The following is a 16,097-nucleotide window of genomic DNA, read 5'->3' on the forward strand; positions in this document are numbered from 1 at the left end:
TTACTGAACTTTAATGGTACACCTAAATATTTAGGTGTTACCCTAGAGAATATTCACCGTCAAAGAACACCTAGTGAAAGTAGCTCAGAAAATAAAAACTTATAATAACATAATTCTGAAGATAGCTGGTTCAAACTTGGGGTGCAGATACTAAAGTCTTATGTCTATCAGCTTTGGCCTTGGTATATTCAACTGCAAAGTACTTCTTCCCAAAATGGCTCCAAAGTGTTCATACTTTTAAAGTGACATCCAACTTAATCAATGACAATAACAGGAACTATAAGATCTACACCAAATTATTGACTACCTGTCATCAGTAACATCGAACCTCCTAACTTACACAGAAAAGCAGCTCTTGCTAAATTATGGACAAATTTAACCAACAATGTTAACCTACCTATCCACGAAGACATACAAAATACCCCTACAAGGAGACTAAAATCAAGAAACCATAGTTGGATTTCTTGATTTTAGTCTTTTTCAGGTGAATCTTTCAACTTGAATGATATATGGAAAGATGCATGACTCCAACACTATAAAATCCAAGATTAGCTAAATCAGACCCAACATCTAAACTACCTGGATTTGGACAACCTTAAAGTGCATTAGAACTGGTCATGGTGGATGTAAGCACGATCTACATAAATGGAAATGGACAGACTCTCCTGCTTGTGACTGCGGTTATCACTCTCAAACTATTGATCATATTTTACTGGAATGCTTGATATATGCTTTAGAGAGAACTATATACAAGACATACATAATGTTAAGATGGAAGCTATAAACTGGCTTCAAAAATTAAAAATTGCTTTGTAAAACTTTATTTTATGTGACTTTTATGTCATTTTATGTGACTTTTTATGTCATACATCTGTTATATTGCTGTATTATGTTTCTTGCCATCATACCATAAATAAATAAATAAAGTCTGTGTCCTGAGCAAAAGTCCAGCAAATACTTAAAATTATCATTGGTTTTGCTCTTTTCTCCAAATTTTCCCAAAATGTTCCTATAAGTCTGGTGGGATTCATTTCCTATTCTGCTGTTCAGACCTCAAACATATAAAGAAAATTTTCCATTTTCTTTATATCAGCTACCTATTCTAATGACTCAAAAAATTCTTCCACTTCTTCCTGTGACCATAGGCACAAATAAGTTTCATTGTCCATTTTCCCATTTTGAAGTTTGCCTACATAACTCTACTTGAAACTGCGTTTTAATGAAGAAGTTTATCTTCATGTTTAGTGTTGAATACTATTGCCACTCTTTCCTTTCCTTCATTATTGCCTGAAAATAACATCCTATATATATATATATATTATTTAGTAAGATCTCACCTGTTTTTGTCTTCTTTGTCTCCATAATGCCAATTACATTACATCCATGTGGTATTTTTAAATTCTTCTGCAAGTTTGATTTCCTTTCCATTAATACTCCTTATATTGATAGTTCCTATCTTCAATGATTCTGATGTTGGGTTTATAGTAGTTTCCCCCTTATCTATGTGGGATACATTCCAAGACCCTCCGTGGATACCTTAAACCGCAGATAGTATCGAATCTGCATATACTATGTTTTTTCCTATACATACATACATACCTATGATAAAGTTTAATTTATAAATTAGGCACAGTAAGAGATTAACAACAATAATTACAATAATAAAATAGAACAATTCTAACAATATACTGCAATAAAAGTTATATGAATGAGAATGGAATCTTAGCAACCTCAGAATACATTTTTATTATTATTTATTTATTTATTATTTTATAAAGTCGAGAACTTTCACCTTTTCACTTAAAAGAAAGCACTTTACAGCTTCTCTTTGGCATATCTGAATTGCCAGCATCATTACTCTTGCACTTTGGGCTATTATTAAGTAAAATATGGGTTACAACTGTGATTACCATGACAATTAATCTGATACCTAAGAACTACTCAGAATGGAGTGGAATTTAAAACATATGAAATGTTGATATCTGGAATTTCCCATTTAATATTTTCAGATGGCTACTAAGTAATAAATGGGGCATATAGGTAGCATATACGGTACAGCATGGATATGCTGGGGGAAAAAAAAGGGTGATTCATGTCCCGGGTGAGACACCATCAGAGTTTATCACATTACTCAGAATGCCGTCCAATTTAAAATTATGAATTGTTTATTTCTGGAATTTTCCATTTAATATTATCGGAACAGGATTGACCGTGGATAACTGAAACCATGGAAAGCAAACCCACAGATTTCTGGGGAGGGAACTACGTATTCTTCTTCTTCTTCTAGATGTTGAGTTGGAGCTTGTTCCAGCAGTTGACTTTTCACTGTTCACCCTTGGTTCCCCGACAGAAACAGCAGGCCTTGTTAAACCGGGCAATGCTCCAGCTAGCATGAAATCTCATCGTATGCATTTGTGGTTTAAGCCAAGAGAGATTACAATTTGGATGGCTAAATTCCATATTGCCAGACATTTCTAGTTTGTGCAGTACCCAGCAGATACCTACTAACAGGGTGCACCATGTGATGGTGAAGACTGGACATTATGTCAGATGCCCCAGTTTGTTCCCTGTATTTATTATGACTATAAAAGCTGAGGGAGAAGAAAAAACAGATTATAATATTATATTTATTCTTTAAATCAGACAACTAGTTTTATCTTCCTAGAAGACATCATTGGGTGCATAAACATAGAAGTAAAAAAAAAAAAAAAAAAAAAAAAAAATCAAAGAAATACCCTAAACATAACTGCTATTAAATTAAAAACAGACTGCTGTCATTTGAATTAATTCCAGATCTTTCTGTATTGTTGAACATGTAAGTGTGGTAGCAGCAGTGCTGGCTCGAGGTTATGTGGCACCCCTAGGCCAGTTTTATCAATGCATTGTAAGACAAGATAGGCATAATAAAATTCTTCTTTATTGTTTGTTAAAAGCAGGTTATAGTTTATAGTTATTGCCAAAAAAAGTGCATATAGAACATTTTTGGGGAGCACTGCTCGTACCGCCAAAGCTTCAACTATTACTTCGACTAATACTATTACTTTTTTTTTTTTTTTTTTTTTTTTTTTATGATGTTGGCATCCCAACGGCATTGCCTTTTGTGCCTAAGCATAGAGCTGGCCCTGGGTGGCAGTCTCACATTTGCCATAGTTGAATGACAGAGGCCTAACATTTTGATAGGTTGTTGCTAAGATTTACATTAAGGCAAACAGGGTTGGGAACAACTTCTGTGGATTCCAATAAATTTCTCTCAAGCTCATCATAGCATCTATATAGGAGTTCCGATCTATCCCATTTCATTGGATGTGTGATGGATTTGTAGCAGTCTGGATCACCAGGGTAGAGAACATAATTGGGCAGAGCTGAATCCCTGGATCTACCATAAGCAATATCTCTAACATGCTCTCCGATATGAAATTCTATCGATTTTTTGGTTTGTCTGTAGCAAGGAGCATTGCAATCACACCAAAGATACACACACACACACACACATCTGGGTACTTTAGGCTGTTGTGTTTTAGTTTTATTGGATGAAGCAAGGATCAAAGTTTGGTTAGAGGTGTGTGAATCGTGGTGTGGTTCGGATTTTAGTTCCTTAGTAATTTCTTCATCATCACCAATGAGAGTGGTGAGGATACAGGTTTCCCAATGTAAAAATATTATTTAGTTTTTAGGGTCATTAATGAAAAGACTGATTGTGAAGATATCTGAGGTGTGTGTGTGTGTGTAGATTTCTCTATATACAAAGCTTCAGTTTGTTTGATGAGCAAGTAAGTCTGACATCCAGAAAAGGAGGAAAACCATTGACTAACTCCATGGTACATTTTATTCCTCGATGTTAGCCGTTCAGAGAGTTAAAGAATTCTTGGAATGTGTCTGGACCATGGCTCCAAATCAAAAAAACATCAAAGCATTTCTTCCATAATCTTAGAATTTAATTTAATTTCATACCACTGAGTTTAATGAAGTAAAGCAAAAAAAAAGACTCATATCTGAATATATATAACACCATTAAGTATTCATGTTACTTCTTAGACAAGGATACCATCTACAAACAAAATTTGGCAGTACCATATTAAATACAACTTTATTTGGGAACAAGCTTTTTTTTTCACTTTTTATCTATTTTTAGGCTGATTCCTGTATGCATACTAAGAAGAATTTCACAATGATGATACACTGATTTTATTATTATTGCCAATAATGTTAGCAAACTTAATGTACACGGTCATAAACACCACAATCTTGGAAAAGTTTTTATTAATTCATGTATTGCTTATTGAAGCCTAGTAAGATAGCATGCAATTTTCTCGATGAACTGTGGTCTATAATCACCTATTAAAGATACAATGTATATGGAAATAAGTTTACATATGTCTGTAATTTTAAATTCCAGGCATTTCTTTGTCTCTAAGTTATTTGTCCATTCTTGAATAGGCTAAAACAAATATCTAGATACCAAAGTTTTCTAGCCTAATGATCATCAAATTCCTTATATGTAGTTCATGGAATGGAAGTAGAGTATAGCATGATAGTGCTACATTTTTATATTATTTATATTTTTTTATATTATACATGATTTATATTTTTACTAACTTCCTATCAACACTTTCCCTCCAAACCTAGAGAGGAAGCAGATCACCCTTTTCTCTGCTATCTTCCCATTAAATAGCAGTTTTGCTAATCATTCTGCTCCAATTGTGTTTAAGTGACCTGAGACTAGCTTTGCCCACATACATTGAATGCTAACAAAATCAAGTTGTTATTATTATTAACATCTGACCTTTATGGAGCCAGAGACTCATCATGGGAGGTACACAATGCACCCAATGCTCATCCAACCATGCCTTAAATTGATTCAATGTGTCTACATTCACAACACACACAGGCGGATACCACTCTCCATGTAAGACCTGCTCACAACCTCCTTATACAGTTTCCAAGGATGGCCTCTTGTTCTATTCCCCCCCCCCCCCCCGCTCTCATTCTATGGAAAATCTCTTCCATGTCAACCTGATAACAACCACTGACTAGTTTATGTGTCCCTTTCTCTATAATAAATTTAGTTTAATCCTTTATCCAAGTGTAAGCAAACAAAGTTTGTGCCTGAAATATCTTCAGGACTGAGGCAAATCGTCATTACAACAGAGTAATTTAATAATAAGGTGGTACATCTTTTGGCAACTCGTATAGGTAAATATGACTTCTCCATTGCTTTTGCCTTAGTATCACCACTTCTGGGTCTCGCTCCCAGTAACGAGACCTCAATAAAGGTCGAAACCGGTCTGGGTAGTGGTCCTTCCCTTAATGCATAGCATTATGGGAGATACTGAGAGCTTGGTCCACCTTTACCACGAGTTGCCTCAGTCCTGAAGATACTTCAGGCACAAACTTTGTTTGCTTACACTGGATAAAGGATTAAACTAAATTTATTATAGTCTAACCAAGTGGGAAAAAACTTCCAACCCTCCCTTTCTCCTATTCACGAAGCTCTGTAATTTACATTCTCTTAATCTGTCCTTGTACTCCACATTCAAAAGATCACTGACCACTTTTGTGAATCCTTGCCAGACCCTTTCTATTATATCCTCATGACCATGAAAACCCAGTGACCAAATCTGTGCACAATAATCCATATGAGGCCTGACCAAGGCCTTATACAGTGGTATCATAACCTCTTTATTTCTGCATGTCAGGGTTCTCCACATCACTGTCATTATCTGATACGATGTCTTCACAACTTGTGCAATGTGGCCCCTGAATTTCAGATCCACCACCACTCCCAGATCTAGTTTCTTTATAATTTTTTCTCAGAATTTTCATGCCTATGATCTCTAGTGTTTGATCAACTGTTTTATTTCTAACCTAACTAATAACATACATAAATGAAAATTTTAAACACCATCTTTAACATGGCTAGTTCTGTGTTTCAGCCAATTTTGCTTTATATTCCATATAAATTTATTCAAATGGCTCCATACCACACTAGCTTTACATATTCTATTTGTCTATTTCCATATTTAATTTGTTAACTCCACTAAAAATTATGCCTAAAATAGCTGAATTATTTGTACCACAGATTGAAAATACAGTTATGTTATCTATGGTTCTGCCTGCTTTCATTATCATCAAAAGCTGTGCCTTAGAATTAACACCCATCCCATATCAACTTCTCACCTTTATAATCAACTGACATCCATCCCAATACACGGAAGCAAGCTTGTATTGAGTATACTCCAATAAAACAGGGAGATAAAAGTCTGCCATCAAGCTACAGCCCACTATCCCCATCTCAGTCCTCTCTATGAAGATTATCAGCAGTCAACTTTTTCACTACCTGGAGGCACACAAGTAATCAATGATCACTAGTATGGATTCCACCACTAATGATTCACAGCAGACCTCCAGGCCTATATCACACACACCTTTCAAAGGTCTGAAGAAACTGTGCTTTGCTTACATTTCTCGATCACACAGCGCCACTGTATAGCCATATATCTCTCTGGCCAACCACTGTACATTCTAGCAGATGCCGCCTTTCTTTGTATTTTCCAACCAATGCAGGAGTTTTCACCTTCCCTCTTTCTTCCATACAGAAATTATTCTCTCACTGATATCTAATCCTATTCATAGTTTTGCTGATGATAATATTCAACAGGAATGCCTTTAACACAAATTCTTCATGGCATTCTTTGATGAGGTGAGATGAGATGAAGCCAATTTAGTCATTTCCAAAACTCTACTCTATCTTTCTTCAATGCAAAAGGGATGTCATTCACCTCATCTTACTTACTTACTGGTAATAACAAATTTAGTTTAATCCTTTATCCAAGTGTGAGCAAACAAAGTTTGAGCCTGAAAGTATCTTCAGGACTGGGGTAAGGTGGTACACTCGTTGCAAAGGTGGAGCAAGCTAACATCACTCCTATCTTAGTATCCCCATAATGCAAAACACATCTCCTTGCGGATATGTATAATGTTATGCATTAAGGGAAGGGCCACTACCCAGACTAGTTTTGACTTTTATTGAGGTCTCTTCAGTGGGAGCCAGGCCCAAGTGGAGATACCAGGCAGAAGCATTAGCAAGGTCATCTCTACCTATAGGAGTTGCCAAACGGTGTGCCACCTTTTTATTAAATTACTCTGGATTTAGAGAAAGATGTTGAAAGTTTATTTTTCACTTGGTTAGACTATAATAAATTTAGTTAAATCCTTTATCCAAGTGTGAGCAAACAAAGTTTGCACCTGAAAGTATCTTCAGAACTGGGGTAAGGTGGTACAACACTGGGTAACTTGTTGCAAAGGTGGAACAAGCTAACATCACTCCTGTCTCAGTATCTCCCATAATGCAAAACACATCTCCTTGCGGATATGTATAATGTTATGCATTAAGGTTTGCTCCACCTTTGCAATGAGTTTCCCGGTGTTGTACCACCTTACCCCAGTCCTGAAGATACTTTCAGGCACAAACTTTGTTTGCTCACACTTGGATAAAGGATTAAACTAAATTTATTATAGTCTAACCAAGTGAAAAATAAACCTTCACCATCTTTCTCTTAATCCAGAGTAATTTAATAAAAAGGTGGCACACCGTTTGGCAACTCCTATAGGTAGAGATGACCTTCTTAATGCTTCTGCCTGGTATCTCCACTTGGGCCTGGCTCCCACTGAAGAGACCTCAATAAAAGTGGAAAGTAATCTGGGTAGTGGCCATTCCCTTAATGCATAACATTATACATATCCGCAAGGAGATGTGTTTTGCATTATGGGAGATACTGAGATAGAAGTGATGTTGGCTTGCTCCACCTTTGCAACGAGTTGCCCGGTGTTGTACCAACTTACCCCAGTCCTGAAGTTACTTTCGGCGCAAACTTTGTTTGCTCACACTTGGATAAAGGATTAAACTAAATTTATTATAGTCTAACCAAGTGAAAAATAAACTTTCTTACTTACTGATAATATACAAATCTCTCTCTCTCTTTCTTCTTGGACTAACATTTACCTCTAGCTTTCTCACTTATCACATTAATTGCTTCCTCTGCCTCTACACAACTTGGCATCCTTTTTGTACTTAGGATGTGACTTCAACCCAGCTACTAATTCTGTACAATCTCAAATGTGTCCAACCTTAGATACTGTTCTCATGTTTGGGATGGTGCACCAGAAACCTTTCTAAATATTTTTGATGCTGTGTTAAGGAGGGCATTCTGACTAATCAATGATCTATCTCTCACTCACTCATTTCAACCACTATCTTTGCAGCTAATCTATTTTGGCTTTACATCTTTTCTGCAGATACTTTTATTAGTTCTGTTTCACTGAACTGGTATTTTCCATTCTTCAACTAAGTTTGCTAAAACACAAGGAGCAACTAAAGTTTTAACTGCAAATCTGCTTCTTTTCTATTCCACCTGCCTCTATTCCCTGCAACAAGTAATCTAATGAGGTGTTCCTAAGACTATAACTTTCAGCTTTTCAAGAAAAATATCAATACGTTGTCATTGCCTACACACTGCACCAGTTTGCTATAGGTTCTGCAAACTTTTGTGTGTAGAACTGACATTAAAATGATCTTTACAGACACAAAATAGTTTTAGAATAACTTTTATATACCACCAATAGCATTGGTTATCAAATACATCTTTGATTGATTTGAAAACATAAATTTTTCTTTGAGACACTCCTGTGTTGAAGAAACTTAGATTTTTCATCCTGCCCAACTGACGAAAATAACCTACACACATACACACACACACACACAAAAAAAAAAAAAACCCTACATAACTATGAATCATGAAGATAAGATGATGATGGCATAATGTAGCTGAAATTAAAATATGTATTCCACTCTACTGTACATTCTTTTATAACATGAATATCAGACTGCTCAACAGGAAAAATAATCAAGTAAATACACTAAAAAAATTGCCTTCTCCAAAATGTTATATTAAATCATGCACTGATTATACAAATGAATAACAATTACTATTAATCTCCTTCATCATTTATTATACAGCTAACATATTAAGGGTAACTCTTACACTATAAGTATTCACACAGTAAACACAAGAATGATGTGAGAAAAGTGTACATTCACGGTGGAATGATATACTGATGTGCATATTAGCACTTTCCCCTTGTCTCTTTTAAAAGCACAGAAAAACAAAGATTTAAGCATAAATAGATTACATGTGAACATGTTCACAAAAAAGAAAAAAAAAGGGAAAAAAAAAAGAATAATCAAAATTGTATGCTATTAATTTGAACCAGGTTGTTGAAAATAACTAGTTGCAACATAACTATTTGTGGTATTAGGAAGAGTTGAAGTTCCATAGTTATTAGATGGACCACGAAAGGAGGCAAAATTCTGTTTGTACACAGGAGGAGCTTGATACAGATTCTGATTTCTGAAATTTTGCAAATTATTATATTGAGGATTTCCAACATTTCCAAAACTGCTATTGGTGTTGGTATTCTTAATGTTGGCAACAGGGGCAGGAGTGGGTGTGGGTGTGGGTGTGGGAGTGGGAGCAGGAGCAGGAGCAGTAGAATAGCTCAAACCTACACTATATCCACCTTTATTAGCAAATCTGTTTTTCAGGCTGGAACTATAATTTCCCATATTTCCTCTGTTTCTTTTATCTTGCTCACTGCCAATACCACGTGGATTAAAAGGGCGCTTAAATCCACCTTTTCCTGAATTAAATTCTCTGCGGTTGTTCTGGATACCAAATCCCCTCCATCTGTTCCGAGCTAAAGAAAAAAAAAACAACAACAGATAACTGAAAAGTGAATAAATTTAGAAGATATTATACATCAGGTGACTAAAAGGTTAAATAAAAAGAAATAATTAGTTATCATGTAATAAAAATCATATGCACATGAGATTAAATTAGGTACACGAGTGCAAATTAGCACTGTTCCACAGATACAATTTTTAGAGATAAGAGTGATTTAGGATTCCTTTGAAAATTTTAACATCCAACACTCCAAATTAGAAAAAGAATGAAGTAACTGTTTGCCTTTCCTTACAACATTGGTGACTTGCCATTCAGATGGTTCACTATTGTTTTAATTTAACTGGTTCTAATGATGCAGCCCTTTCCACAAAACTCAACTATCTTTGCCACACTTTTTTGGTCAATGGCTACAGTTCTTACAAAATAGACAAAATACTACCCCCCACCCACTACTTCTTCCTCTCCAAACATACAAGAGAAAAACATTGCTATTCCTTTTTCATATATAGGGGGATACATCTGAAAAGATAGCCAAAGTATTAATAAAATATAATCTTAACACCACATATCAAATTAGCAACTCTGATCTGCTCTATTAAGGACAAACTCCGTCATCTAGTGCAGCGCTTCCCAAACTGTTGGCTGCAGATTTTGTTGAAAGGGGGGGGGGGGGGCTGTGAAATAATGAAAATAAATTTAAAATGTTTTAAGACTAAGTAGATTTTTTCATCTTACAAGAAACATATTTAATTTTTATTGTTTATTATTTCTTTTTTGTTATTTTTTATATTTTAATGGAAAAAAATACACATTGGTTCATAAATTTTGCTTCCTGCGTATTTCGGCGCTCAATAAATATTAGAATATAGCTTATTCATATAAGTTTCATTTCAAAGCAGAAATCTAAGAATTGCAGTTTCAAATATTTCACCTGATATTGGTGTAGCAGTATTGAAACACATCCATCACATTAATTTGTTATGAAACTTCTTTTATGTTTTTAATTCTTTCTTTATTACTAATCATTTTATGTTTCATGTGCTGTACTGCAAATGTACAATAACAATATACCTATCTATATAAAAATATGAGATAATGTGCCATGTCAAATGTGTATACAAGATGCTAAAAATGTAATATTTGCATTTGATTTTTGCAATATTCGATGTGTATGTTTTGTACTGAATATAAATACAATAAATATTATAATAATATATATTATTATAATATTTATTGTATTATAATAATATATATTATTATAATACAATAAATTATTATGATTTTTTTCAGGGGGAGGACTGTGAAATATTTTAATTTTTCCAAAGGGGGCCCTGACATCCAGAAGTTTGTGAAGCCCTGCTCTAGTGTGTGTGTGTGTGTGTATGAAGTTTCCTGTGACTTAGCCTACTATGAACAGACAGGAAGATCTGTTAACATCTTCTTTGGAAAACATAAGAAATACCTTCAACCCATTTTTATAGCAAGTCAGGAATGGTAGATCACACTTTGGACATCCCTTCATACAGGATTAGATGAAAGAAAAACTGATGTGTTATATAGAAGTTGTAACAGGCCAAAAGGAATTATATATTTAGAGTCGGCAATGGCTACAAAGCATTCTCCTAACCTTAACATATGGTTGCATTCTTCTTCTATTGCATCAGTCTTATGACTGGTAGCTCAGCAGCATCTCCTTCCACCATTTCCTTCTCTTCTGTTTGCTTTCCTCTTTATTTCATAGTATGTTTTTAGTCCAGTGCTTTGTTTTATTTGATCAAAGTATCTTTTCCTTGGTCTTCCTCTTTCTCCTTTGATTTTGTCTTCTTGTTAGACTTTCATGTCATAAGATATGTCCAATCCATCTGTCTCTTCTTGTTATTAATGTCTTTATCAGTATTCTAGGTTCATTTACTTCCTTAAGCGCTTCTGCATTAGATTTTGTATGTCCATTCAATCTTTTACATTTGTCTCCAACACCACTACATTTTAAATGCCTCAGTCTTCTAATATCTCCTGTTCCCATTGTCCATGTTTTGCTGCCATAAAGTGCTATATTCCATATATAAGTTTTTTTCTTAGTTATAGACTTGAATTTCCTTTTAATACCTTTTCTATTTTATTGAATTGTTTTTTTTTTTGCTATGCCTATTCTTATCTTTATGTTGTCTTCTTTTGATTTTCCTTCCTCATTTATTGTACTCCCTAGGTATTTGTAATTCTTTACTTGTTTTATCTCTTTCTCATTTAATTTAATTTTCTTTATGATCTTTGGTTTCTTGCTTGCCAGTAGAATTTTGGTTTTGTTTCTCAACATTTATTTATTATTTATTTATCAAATATTTCATTTGTTATATGTAAATATTAAATATTTCATGACTATCATTATAGTCAATGTGACTTTTCTTCATAATATTCCACATCTGCCAAAAATCTGGGTAATAGTCATCTTAAGATTAACTTCTATGCAACTGTAATAATTTCTTTTATACAACATTAGAGGTGCAAAATTAGGACTTTAGATCTTCTGTTTGTTACAATATAATGATAGTCACATTGACTATCATTATAGTCAATGTGACTTTTCTTCATAATATTCCACATCTGCCAAAAATCTGGGTAATAGTCATCTTAAGATTAACTTCTATGCAACTGTAATAATTTCTTTTATACAACATTAGAGGTGCAAAATTAGGACTTTAGATCTTCTGTTTGTTACAATTTGAATTGCTTCACTTACTCATTGTTGCATGTTAACTATAAAAAGTTGTTATGTTCTGAAGATGCTGGTTTGAAATCCAGCAAAATATAAGCTGGATAATAACCATACCTTTATAATTTAGTGTTGTTTTGTTGACGTAATACCATTATATAATCAATTTTCAGCCTCGTTCTAAATGCATTCCAGTTGTTTTTTCTAATTTCCTTCACATCATTTTTTTCAATTTTCTACATCAGCATATATATATATATAGGCAGGGCTCCAGAAATCCACCTCGTTCTAAATGCATTCCAGTTGTTTTTTCTAATTTCTTTCACAAAATTTTTTTTCAATTTTCTACATCAGCATATATATAGGCAGGGCTCCACCAGAAGACACGTGGTGAGTGAATTTTCCAGAATCCACCAGAGACAAGTGGTGAGTGAATTTTCAGTCTCTTCTAAATACAATCCAAATATTTTGTCTTATTTCTTCACATAATTTTTTTTTTTCCATTTTAAAACATCTCATTCACTATCAAGTTATTTGATCACAATGACTTACAATAAATATATAATAAAGAAGTTGATTCAATCAGGAGATAGAATCTTATGTAATTAATTTAATACGTTAACTCTTTTGTAGAGTGTTCTCCCCACCAAACGTTAGTTACGTAAACATACTCTCAAATATATGCCTCATTGTTTCCAAAATATTAACTAACTCCAATCTATGACAACAGGCAGCAGTATTTATCATCCACTCTGTTATAAACTTAAGCCTACTCTCCTTCCACAGATTAATTTTGAAATAGATGATATTCTCAGAAAACATTCTATTCTACAAAATGTGCAAGTCATTACCATTCTTATAAAAATAAGATCATCATCATCATCATCATCAAATTCCTGCCATGTACCCTCAAGGGGTGTACAGGATATGACAGTACTACATGAAAAAATTACATCATTACTAACTTCCTATCTACAATTTTCCTCCAAATCAGTCTGTTACTTGTCAAGACTCCAACATTATCAGATCTTATATTTCTATCGTCTAAGGCACTTTGTACCGTATCAATCCACCTATATCTTGGTCTTCCTCTGGGTCGTTTTCCTGCCAACCTAGCAGAGAACACTTGTTTTGCTAATCTTTCCTCTCCCATTCTATTTAAGTGACCATACCATCTGAGATTAGCTCTGCTAAAGCATTCCTGGATGCTGACAATGTCAAGTTCTTTCCTAATATCCTCATTTTTAATATGATATTGCCATTGATGCCATCTGTTCACGCCTCTAATCTTTCTCAGGACTCTCATATCTGCGGTCTCTAGTCTTTGGTCAAGTGTTTTACTTCTGACCCAGCTCTCAGATCCATAAGTTAAAATTGGTTTGAACACAGTCTTGTATACAGCTAATTTAGTGTTCCGACTAATTTCTTTCTTATTCCATATGAATTTATTCAATTGACTTCCCACGATACCAGCTTTGCTGATTCTGTTGTCTATTTCTATATTTAGTTTACCATCTTCAGTAAAAATTGTCCCTAAGTAGCTGAAATGTTTTACTTGTTCCACAGGTTCTCCATTCACAACACAGTTGACATTTTCAATGATTCTGCCTATTTTCATTGTCTTTGTCTTTTTATTGCTGACCTTCATACCATATCTATTACAACAGCTATTCAATTTAGTCAGAGAATCTTGCAGACTTGTAGCGGATTTATTTAGAAGTATAACATCATCTGCATAAAGCAAAGAGCTGACATTAACATCTCCAATTTTGATATCAGGTTTAATACCACATTCCTTCATAATGTGATCCATATAGATAATGAATAACAGAGGGGATAATGTACATCCTTGTCTCACACCAGATTTAACATTAAACCATCTTCCTGTACTTCCTTCAATTCTAACTGCTGACTCACAACTCAAATAAAGACTAAGTATTGCTTGATATAATGCCCCATTGACACCATATAACTGCAGCGTATTGAATAGCTTCTCTCTTGGCACCTTGTCATATGCCTTTTCCAAATCGACAAAACTTAAATACAGATCTTTGTTATATTCCCATGCTTTCTCGACTATTTGTCGTAAAGTGAAGATCTGATCCTGACAGCCTCTATTTGGCCTGAATCCAGCTTGTTCTTCACCAAGCTTTTCTTCCACAATTCTTCTCAACCGTTTCTCAAGTATACTTGCATAGATCTTGCCAGGAACACTCAGTAGGGAAATACCTCTGTAATTCTCACATTCAGTTTTATTTCCCTTTTTATATATGGGTACTATGAGAGCTCTACTCCAATCATTGGGAATTAGTCCCTCTGTCCAGGCTTTCTGAACTATGCAGTGCAGCCACTGTAAGACTCTTATACCACCATACTTCAGCATTTCTGGTCGAATATCATCTACTCCTGCTGCCTTTCCACATTTCAAGCTTTGATGGCTTTTTCTACTTCAAGTATGGATATGTATTCCTGACTGCATGCCTGGTCAGTGTTTTTTATCACTGTGCTGTCATCACTGCTTGTTTCATTTAGCAGTTTTTCAAAGTAATTACTCCATACTTCAAGGATATCTTTTTCTCCTGTTTTTATTTCACCTTTATCATCTCTAATTCCTTTTACAGCAACTCTTTCCTCCATTCCTAAGCTTCTTCAACAACCTCCAGAATATTTTGCCACCTTCTTGATATTTATTTTCTATATTCTTGCCAAAGTCCTCCCATGACTTTTGTTTAGCTAGTTTTACACACTGTTTAGCTTTCTTACATTTGTCTCTGTATTCTGTAAGAGTAAAAGCTGACTTATTTGCCAGGAACTTTTGATATGCTTTCTTCTTTTCCTTCACTGCCTCTTTAACTTCCTGTGTCCACCAGGGAGTTCTGATTTTTTTATCCTTGCACACAACCTCACCACATGCCTCTCTGGCAGAATCAATCAATGTTTCCTTCAGAGTTTGCCACTGAATCTCCAAGGTTTGATTCCTGTTCTCAAAATCTTTCATTTTCTTTTCAATAATATTTCTGTATTTTAGTCTACAGTTCACATCTGAGAGCTGCTCAACTTTTATTCGCTTTAAAACTTTCTTACATGTTCTTCTTTTCAATATGAAATTCAATTTTATCCTGCTCAAGACTAAATAGTGATCACTTCCAATTTCAAATCCTCTGTACACTCAGGTGTCCTGCACCAGGGAGAAAACATCACTATCAACAATAACATAGTCAATGAGACTTTTCTTATTCCTAGCCTCTTCTCTCCATGTGAATTTGTGCACATTTTTATGTTGGAACATGGTGTTAGTAATAACCAGTCCATGTCCTGAGCAGAAATCCAACTGATATTTGCCATTATTATTATTAGCTTTGCTCTTTACTTCAAATTTTCCCAAAATATTTTTGTATGTCTCACAATCATTTCCTACTCTGCTATTTAGATCCCCAACAAGGACCAACTTTTCCTTTTTCATTGTGTCAGTTGCTTTTTTTAAAGCCTCAAAAAATTCCTCCACTTCTACCTTCTGTGGGACCATAGGCACAAATAAGTCTCATTGTCCAGTTCCCCATTCTCATATTTGCCCACATTACTCTACTTGAGACTGACTGCCATTCAAGAAGATTAGCCTCGTATTTTGTGTTGAATACTATGGCTAC

General features: G+C 34.6%; 1 protein-coding gene across 1 annotated transcript in view; it reads right to left on the reverse strand.

The window, feature by feature from the left end:
* Positions 1-8,925: 8,925 nt before the first annotated feature.
* LOC150105224 (uncharacterized) overlaps positions 8,926-16,097 on the reverse strand; it is a 378,667-nt gene continuing 371,495 nt past the window's right edge. Inside the window, exon 14 of the mRNA XM_090395544.1 lies at positions 8,926-9,753. Within this exon, the coding sequence (XP_090251670.1) occupies positions 9,257-9,753 (497 nt within the window). The 3' untranslated portion in view covers positions 8,926-9,256. The remainder of the gene's footprint in view (positions 9,754-16,097) is intronic.

This window comes from Typopeltis vanoorti, chromosome 7 (genome assembly GCF_054136105.1).
Source record: "Typopeltis vanoorti isolate ZY-2024b chromosome 7, IOZ_Tvanoo_1.0, whole genome shotgun sequence".
Lineage (NCBI taxonomy): Eukaryota > Metazoa > Arthropoda > Arachnida > Uropygi > Thelyphonidae > Typopeltis > Typopeltis vanoorti.